The sequence below is a fragment of the Panthera uncia genome, chromosome A2 (genome assembly GCF_023721935.1).
Source record: "Panthera uncia isolate 11264 chromosome A2, Puncia_PCG_1.0, whole genome shotgun sequence".
NCBI classification, from domain to species: Eukaryota; Metazoa; Chordata; class Mammalia; order Carnivora; family Felidae; genus Panthera; species Panthera uncia.
The window spans coordinates 90,178,333-90,198,027 of NC_064816.1; the positions used below are offsets into that span (position 1 = coordinate 90,178,333).

General features: G+C 38.0%; 1 protein-coding gene across 2 annotated transcripts in view; it reads left to right on the plus strand.

Moving 5' to 3' along the window:
• The first annotated feature begins 3,735 nt into the window (after positions 1-3,735).
• Positions 3,736-19,695, plus strand: part of CLDN12 (claudin 12) — a 67,577-nt gene continuing 51,617 nt past the window's right edge. Inside the window, exons 1-3 of one of the 2 annotated variants that reach the window (XM_049641426.1) lie at positions 3,736-4,030; positions 5,346-5,435; positions 11,424-14,370. In XM_049641426.1, the coding sequence (XP_049497383.1) occupies positions 11,457-12,191 (735 nt within the window). In that variant the 5' untranslated portion in view covers positions 3,736-4,030; positions 5,346-5,435; positions 11,424-11,456 and the 3' untranslated portion in view covers positions 12,192-14,370. Of the gene's footprint in view, positions 4,031-5,345; positions 5,436-11,423; positions 14,371-19,695 lie in introns of those variants that run through there. The other variant, XR_007459992.1, reaches the window with a different exon arrangement.

Here is a 19,695-nt window from a genome sequence, read left to right on the forward strand (position 1 = left end):
GTGTGTGTGTGTGTGTGTGTGTGTGTGTGTGTGTGTGTGTGTGTGTGGTTGTCTCCAAATTTTTCCATTTTATAAGGAAACAAATCATGATTGAATACGGCTCACCATAATGACCTCTTTTTAACTTCATTACCTCTGTAAAGACCCTGTCTCATCCTGAGGTATGTTGAAAGAGTTAGGACTCCCAACATTGGAACTTTTGAGGAATATGTTCTACCCACAATACTTTCCTACTTTTCTCTCTACATTTCCCAGCTTCCCAATTAATAGTATTTTTTATGTGACTCCTCTAAAACATAGTATATAGGGAAATTTTTAAATTAATCTGTATTTGTTGAGTTTTAGTCATGGAAATACTATGGTGAGCTATGACTAAAACATAAAAAGGGAACAATATGTGCTAGTTGCTTCCCAATTTGGAATTGACGTGTATAATCTAGAGAAGATAAAATTACTCAGATAAGGGTGAAAGCAGGATTTGAGTGGGAAAAGAGGATAGTTGAAAGCCATTCCAAGTTCAGAATAGCTTCAACGGGCATTTCAAAAAAGTACAGTTTTAGACACAAATCCAAAATAAGGAGACTGCCCTGATCTGGAAAGTTCTGAATGGTAACAGCTATCTTTTGGGAATACCTACCACAAACTACTTATTAATTTTGAGCATATCATTTAACCTCTCTGCATCTCAATTTATTTGTCATTAATGTGGAGTTACTGTGATTAAACTAGATGATTCATGGAAAACGTGTTTGGAATGTAAGAAATATTCAATGTTCTCTATTATTTTTAAGTTGGCAATATATACATAAGGAAATTGTTGCACATATCTTAATATGAGGAGACAAGGGCTTAAATAGGATTGTGACAATTCTTTGTAGTGAAAAAAGAGCAAATGGATATTCCAAAGGAAGAATTAAGATGTGGTCCCTAATTTAACTAAAAAGTATGAAGATTTCAAAAACAGATAAGAAATAAAGGGAAACCGCTGACAAAATAAGGAATGTTGGAAGCCATAAGGAGTATAATTATTAACTTATATTTGGAGAATGCTGAAATTAAAGTTAATGGCAGTTAACAATATGAGCTGGTAATTAGAAATAGTCCTAAAGTTATGAAAAGTCTTGGCCAGACATATGGATTTGGGGATTTCAGGTTACCCTTTGAAGAAGTATTTATTGATAGAGAGGGCCCCAAGGACAGAGACTTTTGATAATTGGGGAATGGGGAGGAGAACATGAAAGCAACAGGTGGAAAGGGAACAAATCAGGTAAATCAGTAGGGTAGAAATGTTGATGTTTCCAAAAATGAGAAAGCAGAGTTCGGGGTGGGTGCGGGGGGGAGAGGCAGTCAGAACTGTGCAATGTGGACCTGAAGGAGGTGGAAGACAATTCGGAACCCAAAAGAGACCCTTGGATGCAACGGAAAGGAGTTATTAGTGACTGTGGCAGGCAGAATAATGGTCCCCTAAAGATGTCCTCATCCTCATCTCAAGAATATGCTGTGAATATGCTCTGTTATGTGGCAAGGGAGAATTAAGGTTGCTCATCTGATGACCATAGAGTAAATTATCCTGGGTGGTGCAAATAGATCAAATGTAATCATAAGAGTTCTTAAAAGATGACAGAGGGTTACAGAAGAATGTCTGAGTGATGTGATTCGGATGTTGAGAGACTCAACTAGCCATTGCTGAGTTTGAAAATGGAAGGGGGCCATAAGCCAAAGAATGCAGGTGTCCTCAGGAAGCTGAGAAGACAAGGGGAAGCTTTCAGAAAAGAATGCAGCCCTACCAACACCTTTAGTTTAACCCAGTGAGATCTGTGTCAGGTTTCTGACCTTCAGAACTGTAAGATAATAAATTTGTGTAATTTTAAGACACTGAATTTTGTGGTAATTTGTTACAGCAACAATAGGAAACTAATACAGTAAGCAGACCTTTGTAGAATTTTGGTGGCGAGAGATTGCAGTGAATTTTTTTAAGGATTTGACTTACTCCTTGAAAAGTCTCCATGATTGGGGGGGAAGGAGTCTCGTTTGAGAAAAGAATCGAAAGCCAGGATTCTTAACTGCTGATATAAAGTCTTTCCTAGAGTACTTCTGAGAATGATGTTCCAATATTCTAGTCCCACCAAGGTGTGTGCATATGCATTTTGTTCCATCTTTGCTATACCAAAGGCCAGGTTAACCATAGACATGAACTTATCAATTAGTTTAAAAATAGTGTTGTCATCCCTTCCTTTTGGTGCTGTTACTTTTTTATTATAATCAATTACATATTCATCCCAGCTAACGTCTGCTAACCATGTAGTATTCATTAGTGATGAGGAAATAAATTATAAAATGATTTTGTATACAGTTATGGGATTCAATTCAGTTTTTTAGATGAAAGAGCTGAAGTTCAGAGCAAAGAAGTGAGTTATGCTGTGTCATATTGCCATCATCCATCACTGAGGTCGAATATTCTTTCTCATAATTACATTTCTAGGTCTAGTTTTAGGATTAGATTGCTTCTGGTCTTAGATAGCTCTATCCATCCTCTGAAGCAGTATGGCAGTTGGGAAGGTAGTAATAGTGGATAGTAGACTTTCACCCTTTTCCATCACTAACAAAATTCCCTCGAGCAACACAAAATGGAAAATGGTTAAAAACAACAACAACAACAACAACAAAAACCAGTGTCAGACACTGTTGTAAACTTCTCTATGTATAGTAACTCATTCAATCCTTACCATTATTTTTAGATAAGATCCCGAGCCACAAGGAGGTTACTTAACTTGCCCAAGTTAAGTACAGGGGCAGAGTGGGATAGGGATGGATGCCATTCTTTACTTTTGTTTAAAACTATGATGCTTTTTTCAAACTTTTTATTTGAAAATGTTTAAAGATACAGAGAATTGGAATGGTAAATTAACACCCATATGCTTCCTCTCTCTAGATTCAACAATTACTAACATTTGCCACATTTACTTTATTTCTATTTGTGTGTGTGATCATTTGAAATTAGTAGGCATCATGACACTTCAACATCCTTTATATATGAAAAAGAAATCAGATCTGTCCAATACAAGACTTCTGAAACCTTTATTTTAATTCAGATATTCACGAATGCAGTAATTCATATTTAGGAGAAGCCACAAAGAAAGGGACAGGATGTTGAAATTGTGCAGAAGAGTAGAGTTAGTTCAAATATCTAATAGCCAGTTATGTGCTCAGCGCTTTGCCTGTATTAAGTCCCTTTAATTTTCAAGACAATTTTATGATGCAGGTAATCTTATCCTCATTACAGATAACCTCAGAGGGAAGTAATTTGCCCAAGGCAACCCAACTAATATGTAGCAAAACCCCATATAAAACAAAGCAGCTAAATATGTTTTTAAAATTTTAAAACAAAGGATGCTGAACTGTCACGATGCCTATCATCATAGTGATCACATACATATAAGTGGAGAGAAGATAAATGTGGCAAATGTTGATAATTGTTGAATCTAGAGCGTAAGTGTATGGGTGTTCATTGTACCATTCAAATTCTCTATCTTTGAAAATATTCCAAATCAATTTGAGCTGTTTTCCTTTTTGTGACTCTATAAATGTTTTATGAAAAAAAGTATGTAAGGATTTTTGCTAACAAATCTTAAGGGGAGATCACATTTAGTAGTAAATATTTACTTAAGCACCCAACTCAAAAGTATTTTTACTTCTGTTTCGTTTAACTTTTTTTTTTTTTTTAAGCACCTGTAACTGAAACCTGGACGGAACTGAAGGTGCAAGAGGAATAAGGTGGCTGGAGGTTGGGGAGATCGGCGAGAGGTGGTCGCAGGATGTTGCCTGCGGCCGGCGTCCCCGTGGTTTCTGGGAATTGTAGTCTCTCAGTCATTCAGGGCATTCCTGATTAGGGTCTCGGGAGAACCTGACTAAGCTCCCAGAAGCCTCCGGTGCGGCTCGCTGGGGACGCACTTCCTGGGACGCCGCGAGGGAGACGCTCTAAGAAGCTCCTCAGTGTCGGCGAGTGAAATGTCTTGGATGTGAGAAACAGGTAGGTGTGGTCAAGAATCCGGGTCTTTTGCATAAATAGTGGAGGATTTTGTGTAAAATAGCTAAGTGGAAGGGAATCAGGAACCCCGAAAACTGTTGACCACATCTGTGGACGTCAAGAATCTGGGTCCTTTGCATAAATAGTGGAGGATTTTGTGTGAAATAGCTAAGTCGAAGAGAATCAGGGACCCTGAAAACTGTTGACCACATCTGTGGACGTGAAAATTGAGTGAGGAGGTATTTTATAAGGCTTTAAAAAATTATTTTGTACAGAGGAGTATGGAAATGTCGAGGTGTCTTGCCGCAGCAGCCAAGGGCTTGGGCTTGGCTAGCGGGGTGTGAGGTGTGGAGCTGGAAGTTGCTATTTTTGAATCACCAGCTGGTTGTGTAATGATGACCTGCTCTTGGTTCAGACCCACTCAGTGTTCCAGGGATGGGCTTGTTCACAGTCACTGTTGCGGTCTCTTTCCATTGGCTCTAACCAGGAGAGCTTTTTTTCCCCTTTCTTTTTCTTTCTTTCTGTCTGCTAGCTCTGATGCTTCTAAGGACAGGGCTTGAAGGAAAGGAGAAGGAGTGCGGGTTTTTCTGGAAGCTTGGTTTACTCTGAAGCCCAAGTTGTGTGTAATAACGCCTTGGAGGGGGCTCGTCACCACGTTAGAGGAAGGCCAGATTTGGTGACCCCACTTAAAATGAAAAGTGAGGGATCCTAGTGTGTGTCTTTAATTGTAAATCAACTTACCTTAATTTGGAGTGAGGAATTCTATGATACTAACTCAAGAAACATACATTTAGAAAAGAAAAATTACAATTTGATTGAAATCTCTTCTGTGCAGACTGTTGAGGACAACATTCTATATAATAATAATAGGGCTAGTGATAAATGCCTTAATCCAGGAAGTTCTGAAGCTTTTACAAGTTTGTATCCTCGTCCTACCTATTGTGATAAATAGTTTGAAAAGGAAGTTGTTGATGCTTAAAATAGATCTATGGTAACATACTTAAATGGCAGGTAGAGCCATTGGTGGAATTGTAAATTAGTTGCAAAGTGTAGGATGCACAATGCAGATCAACTTTTGTTCAGCCTAGTTTTGTTATCAGTATTCTTTTAAAAGGTACAAAAGAAACAAATTTCTTTTACTTTCAAGACAACTAACTGCACAGTGTTTCCTTGGCTCTCCGTATTCGTAATCATCAGAAGGATCTAAAAAATCCGTTATATATATGTGTGTGTACGTTATATGTGTGTGTGTATATCTAAACACACATAATTTAAAGAAGTATCATGTTAATTTGGGACATTTTCCCTATTTCTTTAGGCCCAGATCATCTCTACTGTCTATTCAGATGTGCATATATTTCTTCTAAGTTGATTAAAGTTGTTTTAGAGCTGTCAAGTACTTCAAAGAGTAAGTACATTCTTTGATTTTACTCCTATTCCTTTTTCCACCATATATGAGATGTCATGTTTTTCTCTTGTTCAGCAAAATAAAGTTATAAGATAGATCTCCCTTGTGAGTGCAATGATTGACCTACAGTTTCTAAAATAACTCAAATTACTGGTAGAAGGGACTGCTAGTGTTACCATCAAGAATTAATGTAGCTGCTGTTACACATGTGTTCTCATATAGCTATTCCTGGGATTATCCCTGAAAAAAATTACATAGTGATGGGTCTGTGAATTCCTAAAGCTGTTAGCCATTATTCCTGCCTTAGACTTCTTTGAACACTATTCAAAACCATAGATATCTTTTTGAAAATATTTTTATTTGAAATGATACATTTGATCACCTTTCACTGCGTACCAAATTTTATCCATCTACTTCTTTGAAAGTCACCATGGAACAGATAGGTGACAAATGTGAAGTGCCTGTTTTGAAACAGAGACTTCATTTGATGTGCTCAGTAACTACTCTAAAGAGAATGCTCTGTTATTATTGTTTTATGGCTGTAACCATGTGTGATTGTTTGCTAAGATCTGGAAGAAAAGTGTGTTCCTAGCTCAAGAAAATAAATAAGCCTACTAGTAATCATTATAAACTTAAATTTCTGACCATAGTCTGTTTTACAAAGGGTTTTACTGTTCATGGTCTTACAGCTACCTTGGATGGCATTTTATAGGTGAGATATTTGAGTTCAGAGGACATAGATGACTTGCCCAGGTTGTGACTGGCATTTGGGTCTTTGGTTGCTGGGACTGTAATACCAGGTTGCCTCTTAGATGGAAACAAAAAGCCCAGACACCTGTATATTTGACCTAGCTGGTGTTCAGGAGTGCTACTTAGATTTGTTAGTGTGTTTTTAACCTTACATACTTTCTGCAGTCCCTAATAAGGGATTTTCATGTGACAAAAAGGTGTTTATCTTTTTTTTTTCTCCATTGCTCTTTTAAAAAGAAAATCTAAGTACAAATAAAATAGTTTTGCTTTAAAAATAGTTTTGCTTTGATGAACATTAATTTGATATATTAACCACTCTTAATAAAGGAGTATATCCACTAGTAACATACCTATTAAGTAGAAAACACCAGGTTCAACACTGTTGTAATTGATTGATCCATTGACCACTATGGAAGTTAACTAGTGTTGCCAAGCTTAGATATTTATTTCTAGAAGAATAGTCTCTATGTAAATACTTGGGAATGGCCTCGTTTATCTTGGGAAGTTTTTAGGGCAAGAAAATGAACTTTGTTTTAAAAAAATAGGAGAGACTGGTCACGTAAGAGTGGAAAGCGGAGGCATGGTCTAGAAGCAACTTGGAGACTTCAAAACACAGGGTATGAATGAATGAATGAATGAGTAAGTGAGTGAGTGAATGAAAGAAACTGATAACAGAGCAAATTTGTGACCTTCTCCCTGGATCATGACTATACCCATGTGGACCTTACATTTATTTGTTTATTTCTTTAACAAATAATTGAGTGTCTTCTGTGTACCAGTGTGGGACAGAATAAAAGAGAAGGCTCTCTGTCCTCCTGGAATTCAGTCTGGTAGGAAAGATAAATGTTGAATGAGGAATTATAAGCATAATCACTGCTACCAAAGAAAAAGTACAAAGGTGCTTTCAGATCATATAACCAGGGCTGGTGGGGAGGTTAGGGATAGGGGAAGAGAAAACAGGTTTGGGCCAGCCTCCTTGGAAATTAGAAAGATGAATACCTGTTAGGTAAGCAAAGAATAGAATGAAATTAAGAAAGTCCTAGAAGGAAAAATAGCATGAACTAACGCCTTTAGCCAAATTTAAAAGTGCAAAATTTGGGGCTCAGTCAGTAAGTGTCCGACTTCAGCTCAGGTCATGATCTCACGGTTCGTGAGTTCGAGCCCCATGTTGGGCTCTGTGCTGACTGCTCAGAGCCTGGATCCTGCTTCAGATTCTGTGTCCCCCTCTCTCTCTGCTCCTCCCCCACTCACACTCTGTCTGTCTTTCAAAAATAAATAAATAAATAAATGTGCAAAATTTGAAGAGTTAAAAGCAGTATGGCTACATAGTCTGTAGCATGTTAGATGGGAAGCTGATACAATAAGGATATTGAGAATTTGGCAGGAACCAGATGGTGGGATTTGAAACTTTGGAAAACATGGGGAAGTTTTGAAACTTAGAAACTGTATTCTGAGGGAAATAGGAAGCCATTGAATGTAAGAAATGTAGCAAGGGGCATCTGGCTGGCTCTGTCGGTGGAGCATGCAACTCTTAATCTCAAGGTTATGCATTTGAGCTTCATGTTGAGTGTAGAGATTACTTAAAATCTTTAAAAAAAGTGAAATAATCAGATTTGTGTTTATTTTGGATTAAGAATTAATTGGCATAGCACAAGAGTAGAGATCTTTCACCCTCTTAATATGAACAAATCCTAACCTGAGAGCATTATTTTCAGTTTTAAATCATTAAACATTCCTTTTCCTAACTATCCCTATTAAATGTTACGTCATCCCTCTAGTGAGATATATGACATCAAATCATGCATATGTGAAGTTAAGAACAGGTCATAAAAAGTAAAGCAACCAAAGAAAGTTACAAAGAGCAAGGACATTAATTCCAGCACTGAGGTTGAAATTAGCTAAAGAATTGAGGTTAATAGTATTTCCCATGTGAAAAATGCCATTGCATTTCTTGTTGGCTGTGTAAATTAGGACTTCTACTCAATCTCTGGGGTCTGAGCTAAGAATGCTTCAGTAAAAGCAAGTTCAGGGGACTGATATAACATGTGTGTTGATTTGATGCAGTATAAATATTAACACACTTGATCCCAAAGTAAATATTGACCCACCTCTGTTCATTAGTGTCATTTGATAGTCTATAGTCTAAGAACTACAAAAATTTATTTATTAGTATTAAAGTCATTCATTCTGATCTTGTTTCTTACTCCCTTTGTATCGTAGGAATTAGTGGTACAAGACAGCTTGATTGAAGAAATCTCAATTATATTGATACTCCAAGTTTTTGACCCCTATCTCTGAAAGCAAGAGGGAATTTGTGATTGGGTTAGGATGCTGAACGCATTGCCTAAAGGAGTTTTGAGGCTTTGAGAGAAACAGAAGGAACCTTTTTTCTTGAGTCTTCACAACTTTAATCAAATCATCATTCTCTTTCATTGCTCAGTCTTTTTCTAACCCTGGATGATACATTTTTATGAACAGGTACCTTACTGGTTCACTTTGCTTAATATCTAACAATATCAGTTGATAGGTGGTAATCATATAATTGATTGTTAGCATTTTGAGTTCTCATAAAGCAGCATATTCTTTCTCTCAGTCTGATTGTTAACACATTGGAGCAAGGTCCAGATCTTAGTGGCCTCAGTGTCAGTCTAGGGTATTTTGCTTGTGCTAAATACTGAGTTGAATAAATCAATTCATTGAATGAATTATTACTTATAATAACTACTTCCTTGTCCAGTTCTACATTACCAGTAGCCTAATAGTGCCCAGTACTTATTTATTCCAGTATTGCCAGAATGACTTATGTGCCAGGTACTGTGCAAGTTGGTAACAGCATATGGGGGAGACAGACAGGTAAATGAACGAAAATCAACAAGAAGCTGAAATTTGGAGCATGACATCATTAGTAGCCTTTTCCAGTATAAACATCCTCAAACCTGCACCACAGTTTCCATTGCTGGAACAAGGTGGTTGGTTGCTAAAATTAAGCAAGACAGTTTTTCCCCCCAATTTGAAAGAAAAATATAAATTCAGGCTATAATTCCTTTGTTTTTTTTCATCTGTAACATATTCATAAACAATTTCTACTTCTGGTAATCTTGACAGAAGGCAACATAATAAACAAGTAGTAAACTAATATTAATGGAGAAACTCAGAACTAATTATGTTTAGCTTGAAGACTTTGAAAAATGATTCACTTGTGCTTACACTTTGATTTTATATTGTACAGTTATATAGGTATGTATACATACCTATATGTTTTCTGCTAGTAAAGTTATTCCTAGTTTATGTGATTATATTAATATGCAAATATGTTGTTTCCTAAAGAACATTATGCCTTCCCATTCAAACACATTTGATCAAGTGCTAACCCAGTTTAGCATTTTGATCTTCTTTCTGGCCCCTGAACTCCTGGGAATGCTACTCCACCATCGCAGCAGATAATATTTGACTCTGCAAAGGATGATGGGTACTCTGAGCACATACATACAGTATGTATGATGAAGATGCCCCTTCATCATTATCTGACTAAAAGAAGTAAATGTGCTGCCTTATTAGTCTGTTGTGTTGCCTCATTGGGGGTATGATAGAAGGCAGAGAAAATACATTTGAGTGGTTTGGAAAGTGAGTTTCAGACTCTTAAAGCTGAATAAGATACTGGTTCTTGTACTTTGTCATATACAGAGAAAGAACACAGCCTTTTATTTATTTATTTATTTATTTATTTACTTATTTATTTATTTAAATTTTTTTGTTTTTATGTTTATTTATTTTTGAGAGAGAGAGACAGAGAGTGAGCAGGGGAGGGGCAGAGAGAGAATCAGAAGCAGGCCACAGGCTCCAAGCTGTCAGCACAGAGCCTGATGCAGGGCTTGAACCCACGAACCGTAAGATCATGACCTGAGCTGAAGTCGGATGCTTAACTGACTGAGCCACCCAGGCGCCCCAAGAACACACACAGCCTTTTAATTTGGAATGAGAGAAAGGCCTGGCTACTTTTTTTTTTTTTTTTTCCTTTTCTTACAATAGCATTGGTAGAGATATATAGGTTCTCATTACTTCAAGAATCTTTGCATTCATCTTATATGAGCACTAATTGTATAATAACCAGTAACCACTACTGTAATAACCTGAAAAGCATGCAAGTCAGCTTGAGTCGGCCAGGAAGTAGTTGAGCAGACTAATTTCAGGGGTCTTTGTTCTCTTCTTTTCATTTGGCTAACTCACTGGAGAGGAGTTCGTTTAGATTTTGTAATTATCACTGTGGCTAGTATATAGGAATGAGATGTTAGATGTTGCTTTTTCTTATTTAACATTTATTCAGCAAACATTCTTTAACCTGCTCCGTGTGCCAGGCACTGAGCTGGTCACTGAGTGCTAAGAAGTAGTTAACACTTGAATTGCTCTTACCAACATGCCAGACATGTTTTAAGTACTGGACATTATATTAACTCACTGAATACTTAAAAGAACTCTGCGAGGTAGGTACTATTATTTTTCCATTTTACAGATGAGGAAAATGAATTACAGAGAAGTTCTGTAGCTGACCCAAGGTGACCCAAGGTCACTTGGTTAGTAAATGAGGAAGTGGGGATTAGAATGCTCGCAGTCTGGCTCAGAGTCCCTCCTTAGCCAATCTGCTGTCTTGTAATGCTTCTTTCCCTACATCTTTGTCTTTTATGAGCTGCCTTCACCTCAGCCACATGCTAGTTTCATTTTACATTTCATGAGCATTGGAGGCTGAGTTTGTGTTTTTTTATAGTTGACAGTTATGAGTCCTCCAACCCAGTATATTTAAAGGCCGGACACATTAAAGTACTTGATATATGTACATTGAATGAGTGATTAGTGACAACTGAGAGACTTTAAGATGTGATGTTAAGAGAATTTGAAATTATTTTGATGGTTCTTCTGATTTGCAGAAAAATACTCATGTTCAATATTTATTGAAACCCCAATATTTCTTGAAAATACTCATATTTGAAGAAAAGTACTCATGTTCAACAACTTCAGCTGCTACATGACCTAGGCAGTGGTAACTAAGCATATGTGAGTGTACCTGTGCTCTGAGGTCACATGCATATGTGTTTATATACATTCATATTATACATAGGAAACAGGGACAGAATTTCCCTCTTTGCATTGACATCACTAGTTGTGCTGCCAATCAGCACCACCCTTCCTGCTCTGCTCTCCTATTGTCCCCTCATGATTTGTCCTCTTGTGTGTCACCCCTAGTCTGACTGACAGTACTGCACAAGCCTGCCTGCCATGGGCTGTCGGGATGTCCATGCAGCCACAGTCCTCTCCTTCCTGTGTGGAATCGCCTCGGTAGCAGGCCTCTTTGCGGGGACTCTGCTTCCCAACTGGAGGAAATTACGACTGATCACATTCAACAGAAATGAGAAGAATCTGACTGTTTACACTGGCCTGTGGGTGAAGTGTGCCCGATATGATGGGAGCAGTGACTGCCTGATGTATGACACTACTTGGTACTCATCAGTTGACCAGCTGGACTTGCGGGTCCTCCAGTTTGCCCTGCCTCTCAGCATCCTGATTGCAATGGGTGCCCTGCTGCTCTGCCTGATTGGAATGTGTAACACGGCCTTCAGGTCCTCAGTGCCCAACATCAAACTGGCCAAGTGTCTGGTCAATAGTGCAGGCTGCCATCTGGTGGCTGGGCTGCTGTTCTTCCTGGCAGGTACTGTGAGCCTCTCCCCATCCATCTGGGTCATCTTTTATAACATTCATCTGAACAAGAAATTTGAGCCAGTCTTTACATTTGACTACGCAGTGTATGTTACTATGGCTAGTGCTGGGGGCCTGTTTATGACTTCCCTTCTACTGTTTATTTGGTACTGTGCATGCAAATCTTTGCCTTCTCCTTTCTGGCAACCGCTGTATTCCCATCCTCCCAGTATGCATACTTACTCACAGCCCTATTCAGCACGCTCTCGCCTCTCTGCCATCGAAATTGACATTCCAGTAGTTTCACATACCACCTAATGGGGAAGTAGGTAGTTCTCAGAGAAAACTTGTAGCCTCACATTTCCCTTGTACAAGGAGCTGTTTTAGACCTATATACATTTTTCTTTGTTTCTGACCAATGAAGCCAAATTTGTATGTCCTGGTAGAATGAAGTGCTGCTAGTTTTATGAAAAGTACATTATTTCAAATGTGAATCATTCCTTTTATCTTGCTTCTTATGCTAGAAGGATTTTTAACCTCTATGTTGATATCTAATCAGTTATTCAAGTGGAAAGGACCTGTGTCTCAGTTGAGGTGATTTAGAACAACATGGTAAAGTAAAAAAATGATGGCTAAGAGAGGCTGTTGTACATGATCTTTATGAGTATTTCAGAATGTGTATTGTCCTTTTCCCATAATACCTTAAACTGGGAAGAAGGGCAATTTCAAATATAAGAAATTTCTTTCAGGTAAGGGTAATGTTTTAACAGTAGTCAGTCTACCAGCTTAAGGCTGTAACTTTTCTTACTTTTCTCTCGGGGCTAATTGTATTGAATAGAGTTTGGTATTTTGAAGATTACTTTCTTTTGTGAGTTCCTTATCTTCTACCTCATGGCAGTGTTTAAAAGTAAAATGCATTTTAAGTGATGGCAGAGAGAATAAGCCTAACATTTTAAATAACTAATAGTAGATAACATTTAACATAATTTTAAAAGTTAATTATTCTGTAAATTGTATTATTAGAGTTAAAATGGGGCCATGTGATGGATTGGTGCTTCCTCTCTGAGGCAGAAAAGCCTTATTTTTTTTCAGATAGCATCCACCAAGTAATACTCATGCACCTGTATAATCTTTTAGTGACAAAGAGAAAGAAAGAAAGAGGCCCAAATGGTTGGTTCTCTTTTAGACAGTGGTAGGGTACAAGCATCTGTTCTTCGGCGACAATATCAGAGATTCACTCTGGTGACTGCCTTTTGAATGATGAGTGAAGTAAGTTATGGCTTCACCATGACCACATTCACTCTTGATTCAGTTCCTGCCCTTGTCACTGATTATTTCCTTGAGTGTATATCTTTGCTCAACACTTTAGTGCTATACAGAATACATGAAAAGTATGAGATTAGGTCCCATCCACTCAGAAATTTTAATATAATAAAGAAAATCAAACTGTTAAACAACAGGGAACAGTCTGACTTTATTGGCAGCTGGTCTTAATTTCTTAGTCATTGATCCAGGAATATATTGCAACCAGCGACGTGGCTTTCTAGCAGACAGGCTTATTGTACAATACCAGCAATATTCTGGAACTTAGAAATTCAGTTCATTGGATCTTTTAGAGCACCTACCTTAGCCTAGACACTGTAATGACACTGTCGGATTCATGAGAATGGACAAAAGTGGTAGAGAAATTAAATTGTTTCCTTCTCACCTCTGAGAGTATGATGATGTATTGAAGAGGAAGGAGTATTTAAAATCCTTCCTCTAAAGGGGTAATATTTAGGTACAATCATGTTAACACCAAGATGAATGCTTAGAAATTCAGGGAAATTGGGTCTTTACCCTTATGAATTTGAGCTGCTGACTTAATTGGTATAATTTGCTACACATTAGTACTATGTTCATAAGGATTTTGTTTTATTAACCATTACATATTTCACAAACAGCTAGTTGCATGGTAAACAGGTGGTTATTATGCCTCTTTGCAAATCTGGATATGATTCTGGTACTTCTGTGGATGTAAGTGGTTCTTCCCCCCCCCCCCCCCCCCCCCCCCCCCCCCCGCAATTACAGCACTAGTTTATGTATATAGCAAATAAATCCAGTTGTAAACTTTTTAAATGCCATCAGTATAAAGCATGCAAAACTATGTTTTTTTTAGTTATAGCTTCTGATTACCTTCAGTTCCATTCCTTTTTACTCTTCCCAGATGTAGCTGAATCTTGATCACTCCAAAACGATGGCAAGTAGAATTTTGAGATTAATATTAATTTACTCCTGTGCTAATTAATATCAGTCCCCTCTCTCACTAAATTTGTCCAGAAGTGTCAAGAATTCTACCATCTTCCTATTCTTTATATAAACAATGTTAAAGAAAAGCAGATTCAACCATTAATACACTAGACATGTTTTAGTCCGTGCGATCATAAATATAAATGTGCAGCTTTTCCTGTAAGCATTTTTTGCAGTCTTTTCATAATCTGTAGACTCAAATTAGTATTTATTATGGATATACTAGGCAAAAGAAACAGCTGTTTCCCTTATTGTCTTTAATATTTCAGAATTGCTATCAATACCTATTCTTCAAAGCCATCAAAGGAAAGCAAGTATTTACATTTCTTTTTAGTAGTTTTTGAGTACTCATCAAGCTATCATTGTGATGGGGGATATGCTTTTTGTTGTTGTTACAAGTTATTAATGTTAAGGGCCTTTTACATAATCCAGCTTGGAAAACAACCTTAAATGTGATATGATGCACCAGATTTGGTTTATCCAGCCATGGGAGGAAAAAAAAAGAACCACTCTTCAGTTTACTTTACTTGTAATTATACACTATAATAGATAATGTTTGTTGTAAACTGCAATGTAAAACCTCAGTGAAACTGCACTGTATTTCTTGATGTTTATTAAAAGATGTATTTTTACAAGTTTTTGTTTCCTTTTCCTCAATGCTTTAAGGGAAAATGTTTTGAGAAATGTTTCTCAAATATATATAAATTGGAAAAGATACAGCCCATTTAAAGCCCTATAGAATAGCAATTGGAAAGGAATTGGAAAACATGGATTTATTATTCCAGAAGCATCAAGACCCTTCACCCATTTTAAGAGTGGTCCTAGGAGTTCACTGGACTATTTCAACGTTCCACAAGAAAGCACTGAATGAAGTTAGTGTGCCAGATTTGCCTCATCAATGGAGTTTTCTCATGGTCTGTGTTCCTGAAGATTGAGAGTTCTCAAATGGTTAAATAGGAGGGTCTTTCCTTATTCTTCAGAACATGAGGTTTCCAGAAGTGGTCCTGATAGGTAAGTCACCTTAAAATTTCTGAAGCCTGGGATGGGCTTTTAGTTTTTGGATTATAGCCTTCTGGGATGCTTCTCATATGCACTCTTCACTGAATCCCCCTCTGTGGTAGTACCTTAGACGGAAGAGCCATACATTGCTCTGGAAATCGGAAGCTGCTACAGGTTGGGCATCCCCAGCTGAATACGCTAACACTACAATTCAGAGTCTGGCCCTCAGTTGGACAGGTTCAGTGAGGAAGACTGAGTGCTGGAGAATTCCTTAATGCAAACCAAATTCACAAGAGACTGATTTACCAGCCATAAATGAGAAATACAGCTTACTGGCAACCACTATCCAAGACCTGTTTTACAAATACACCCTAAACAGATCTCCTATGAGAAAAGACAGATTCCAGCCCTGGGATAGGCAAAGTACAAGACAAGCCCAGCATATCTTTCTCTTCCAGAAAGTAGAAAATGCTCAAAGAATGATGGAGACTTGACAAATTATATAGGAGCCAGCTTGAAGAGGTTCCCACTGGCCAAACCTGACAATCTGAGCATCAAAATGAATAGTAATGGGTTCTGATCCATTGAATAAATCCAAATTTTGTGTGTCTGTGCTGATATAAATAGAAAGAAAGAAAAGCTGTTTATTATAGTAAAATACCAAGAAGTAAATATAGAGAAGAAGATGGAGTTAGGAAAATATTAATAGAACTAAAGTTAGTTTGTGAGAGTTTGATGAAAACCAACATATTTACTTAGTCTCAAAATACTCAATAAGTCTACAAATGACTTATTATTTTCAAAGGGGAGAATACTAACTTTATAGTGGATAAAATTGCCAGACACAGCCTTAACTGAGCGATCACATATATTATCAATAATAAGACCAACACCTCCTGATATGCTGCAATAAGGCCACACCATTGCTTTTGTGGTGTTGCCATAAAAAATACATAGCTTGTGACTAATCTTGAGGAAATTTGCAGCTTGTCAGTTCTGTTTTTGCTTTTTGTTTTCTTCTCCTGTTCCTGATCTCCCACTTCTTCCATTTTATAAAAAAGGCATATGGGACACCTGGGTGGCCCAGTTGGTTAAGCGTTTGGCTCTTAATTTTGGGTCAGGTCAAGATCTCATGGTTTGTGAGTTTGAGCCCTCTGTCTGGCTCTGTGCTGCAGCTCGGAGCCTGCTTGGGATTCTCTCCCTGCTCTCTGCCCTTCCTCAGTTCTCTCACTCTCTCTCTAAATAAATGAATAAAATAAACATTTAAAAATATATTGGGGCACCTGGGTGGCTCAGTCAGTTAAGCGTCTGACTTCAGCTCAGGTCATGATCTCACAGTTTGTGAGTTCGAGCCCTGCATCAGGCTCTCTACTGACAGCTCGGAGCCTGGAGCCTGCTTTGGATTCTGTGTCTCCCTCTCTCTGCCCCTCCCCCCTTCACGCTCTGTCTCTGTCTCTCAAAAATAAATAAACGTTAAAAAAAAAACACTTTAAAGATATAAATAAAAATTTTAAAAGGCAATAAAGACTTACATTCTAAGTTGTCTCCAAAATATTGTGTGCAGTAACTCTTTTAGGAGGGATTTTGAAGAGCTTGTATCTGGTCTTCCATACTGAAAAACTAAAAAGGGAAGATCCCTTCCAGAAGAGATGTAAATCAAAGTCACAAAACCACAGGACCTGGTTCTTAATTAGCTGTCCCATTTCCATTCATTAGGAAAATATCTTCAGTCCAAAACATACTGACTTGTTAGTTTATAGGGCTCTCTCCCCTTGCTCTCCATCTCTGACATTTGGAGGAAGCTTTCTAGGAGAAGGTCATTCTCCCTGTACCTGCTGGGTGTCTCCCCACTCTCTACTTCAGAAAGGTTCTTCTAAACCTCTGCAGGATTGTAGAATTCAAGTAGAAAAAGCACAACTGTTGCCTGCCTGGTATTCATATCCAAATCCACTATTAATGAGGAATTTGGGTTTGTTTATTGTGTTTTGTTTGGAAATATACCAACTTTCCAGACTGTTGTATAAAACAAATTCTTAAGCAAATTTTGAGGAAGAACATGAGATGGTGATGAGAAAAAGAGAAAATTTTCCTTATTTTTCATGAAAAACCCAGTGTGACTGGGTAGCGTTAGCAGGAATCTAGTAATCAGAATTTTGAGTGGTCCTTGTTCATTAAAATCCTCTATAGAAAGAATATATATGCAGGTCTCCAGAGTTTTACTTTGTAGAAAAAGATAATAGCTGCTGCTCATTAAGGGAAAAGGCATTATTGATACCTCAACTGTGTTACACTTCTCTGTGTCTCCCTGTCTGTCTCTCTGCCCTTTACCCGCTCACCCTCTATCTCTTTAAAAATAAATAAACATTAAAAAAAAAAAAAAACCCTCAAAAGTAACAGTGGATGCTGGAGCCAGGAGGTACTGGCCAATTGTGCATATATCTTCCCAACTCCCTGTCCCATGACATCATGTTGGTGGTTTGAAATTGGCCATGTTGGAAGTATGTATGCTCCAGAAATTGGCAAATGCTAGAAGTTAGGACTTTTTCTTTTTTTCTTTCAACTTGTTGAGCTTCAGTGTAGTTGATGAGGAAATTTAGGAATGATAGTGCTGAAAACTGTAAAACTTCACCTGTGATAAAAAGACTCTGAAATAGACTCTTAACAGGTCTGTCTCCAGTATTGCTCTGTCTCCCTTTGCACCACCAATCCATCCTATACACAGGTAACAGAATAAACCTGATAGAATGCAAATATGACTTAGCCTTTTCCCTACTTAAAATAATTCAGGGGGCACCTGGGTGGCTTAATTGCCTAAGTGTCTGACTTTGCTCAGGTCATGATCTCACAGTTCATGAGTTCCAGCCCCGCATCCAGCTCTGCGCTGACAGTGCAGAGCCTGCTTGGGATTCTCTCTCTCTCTCCCTTCCTCTCTGTGCCCCTCCCTCACTTGCTCTCTCTCTCTCTCTCTCTCTCTCTCTCTCTCTCCCTCTTTCAGAATAAATAAACTTAAAAAAATAATTCAGCAACTACCCTTCAGAACAGAATCTAAGCTCTTGCCTTAAATCTGAATAGAAGATCTTGTCAGTAATATAGGAGTACGTCAAAGAATATAGAGCCAGCCAAAGCAAACTCACTGGCATAGCACAGTGACAGAGGAGTTACTTAGAAGGGGATTTTTTTCCCCTGGACCCATTGCTTTCAGACTTTTAGTGATTATTGATACTAAAAATATCTCACAAGTGTAATGTGTAACAAAGAATACAAATTCAATAATAAATAATAGGGAATACCTCTTCAGTCACATGCTTTTTGGTCACATGCTTTATTCAAGGAGTTTATATTTCCTATGTGATAGAGTGCCATGAGGATAGCTGGCCTTTAAGATGGGCCCCCAATGATCCTTCTTTCCCAGCATGCATACCTTTTTGCGGTCCCATGCCACACTGAGCAGGGTTGATCTGTGTTTTCAATAACATTTTGCAAAAATGATAGTGTGTGACTTCTGAGGTTAAGGTCATAAAGGACACTGTAGCTTCTGGCTGTCCCTCTTAGATCACTTTCTCTGGAGGAAGATAGCTGCCATGTTGTGACATGGACAACCCTATGGTTAATACAGGAAGAATTGAGGCCCCCTACCAATAGTCAGTAGCAACTTGCCAGTCGTGTTGGAAGCAGATTTCCTCAACTGCAGTCAAGCCTTTAGATGACTGCATTCCTGGTCAATCAACATCTTGATTGCAACCTGATTGAGAGACACCAAGCCAGAATTATCCAGCTAAGCTGCCTCCAGCTTCCTGACCCACACAAACTGAAATAATGCCTCTTGTTGTAAGATGCTAAGTTTCAGGTTTGTTATGCAGCAATAGATGACGAATACAAAAAGCATAGAACAAATTCAGGGGACCAGTCTTGAAGAGTATCTGGGGTTTTTTTGCTCTGAAAGATATTGTGAGTTTCCTTTGCTCCATGTCAGAAAAAAATCTCTCATGACCCCAGATTCCCTTGAAAAGTGTTGAATATTGCTCAAGTGTGGAAAACAGCCTAATCTGAAGTGTGTATATTGGGAGTGGGTGGTGAGAAAGATTTGAGTTTAGAGTGGGAGCAGAGTTTTAATTTTGGTTAGATTGTAAGTGGCTACATTTGTTACCGGGGCAGGGGGGGGGGGACGGGGGGACCTGAAGAACAGTCATACACAGAGTTTGAAATAGAAATTAAATACACGTACTGCCAAATTAATATGTATATAGTGGTTATGTTGTTTTATGGTTACCAGGAATGAATAAACCATACTTATAAAAAATACATAATTTGTTTTTATCTAACTATCTGATTACGTCCAGCCCTACAAGAAGAAAATAAAAGGGATAGTTTCCCATGTAGAAGAGGAAATAGCTGATTCTAAGACTCATTAGGCAGTTGAGTTGACAAGTAATCCCTCCCTCTAGTAAAAACAAATAGCAAGAGAAAAAGCCTGTGGCAGCAGTTGTGAGATAAGGGTGCAGAGAGGGAAACTGAATTATAAAGACATTTCATG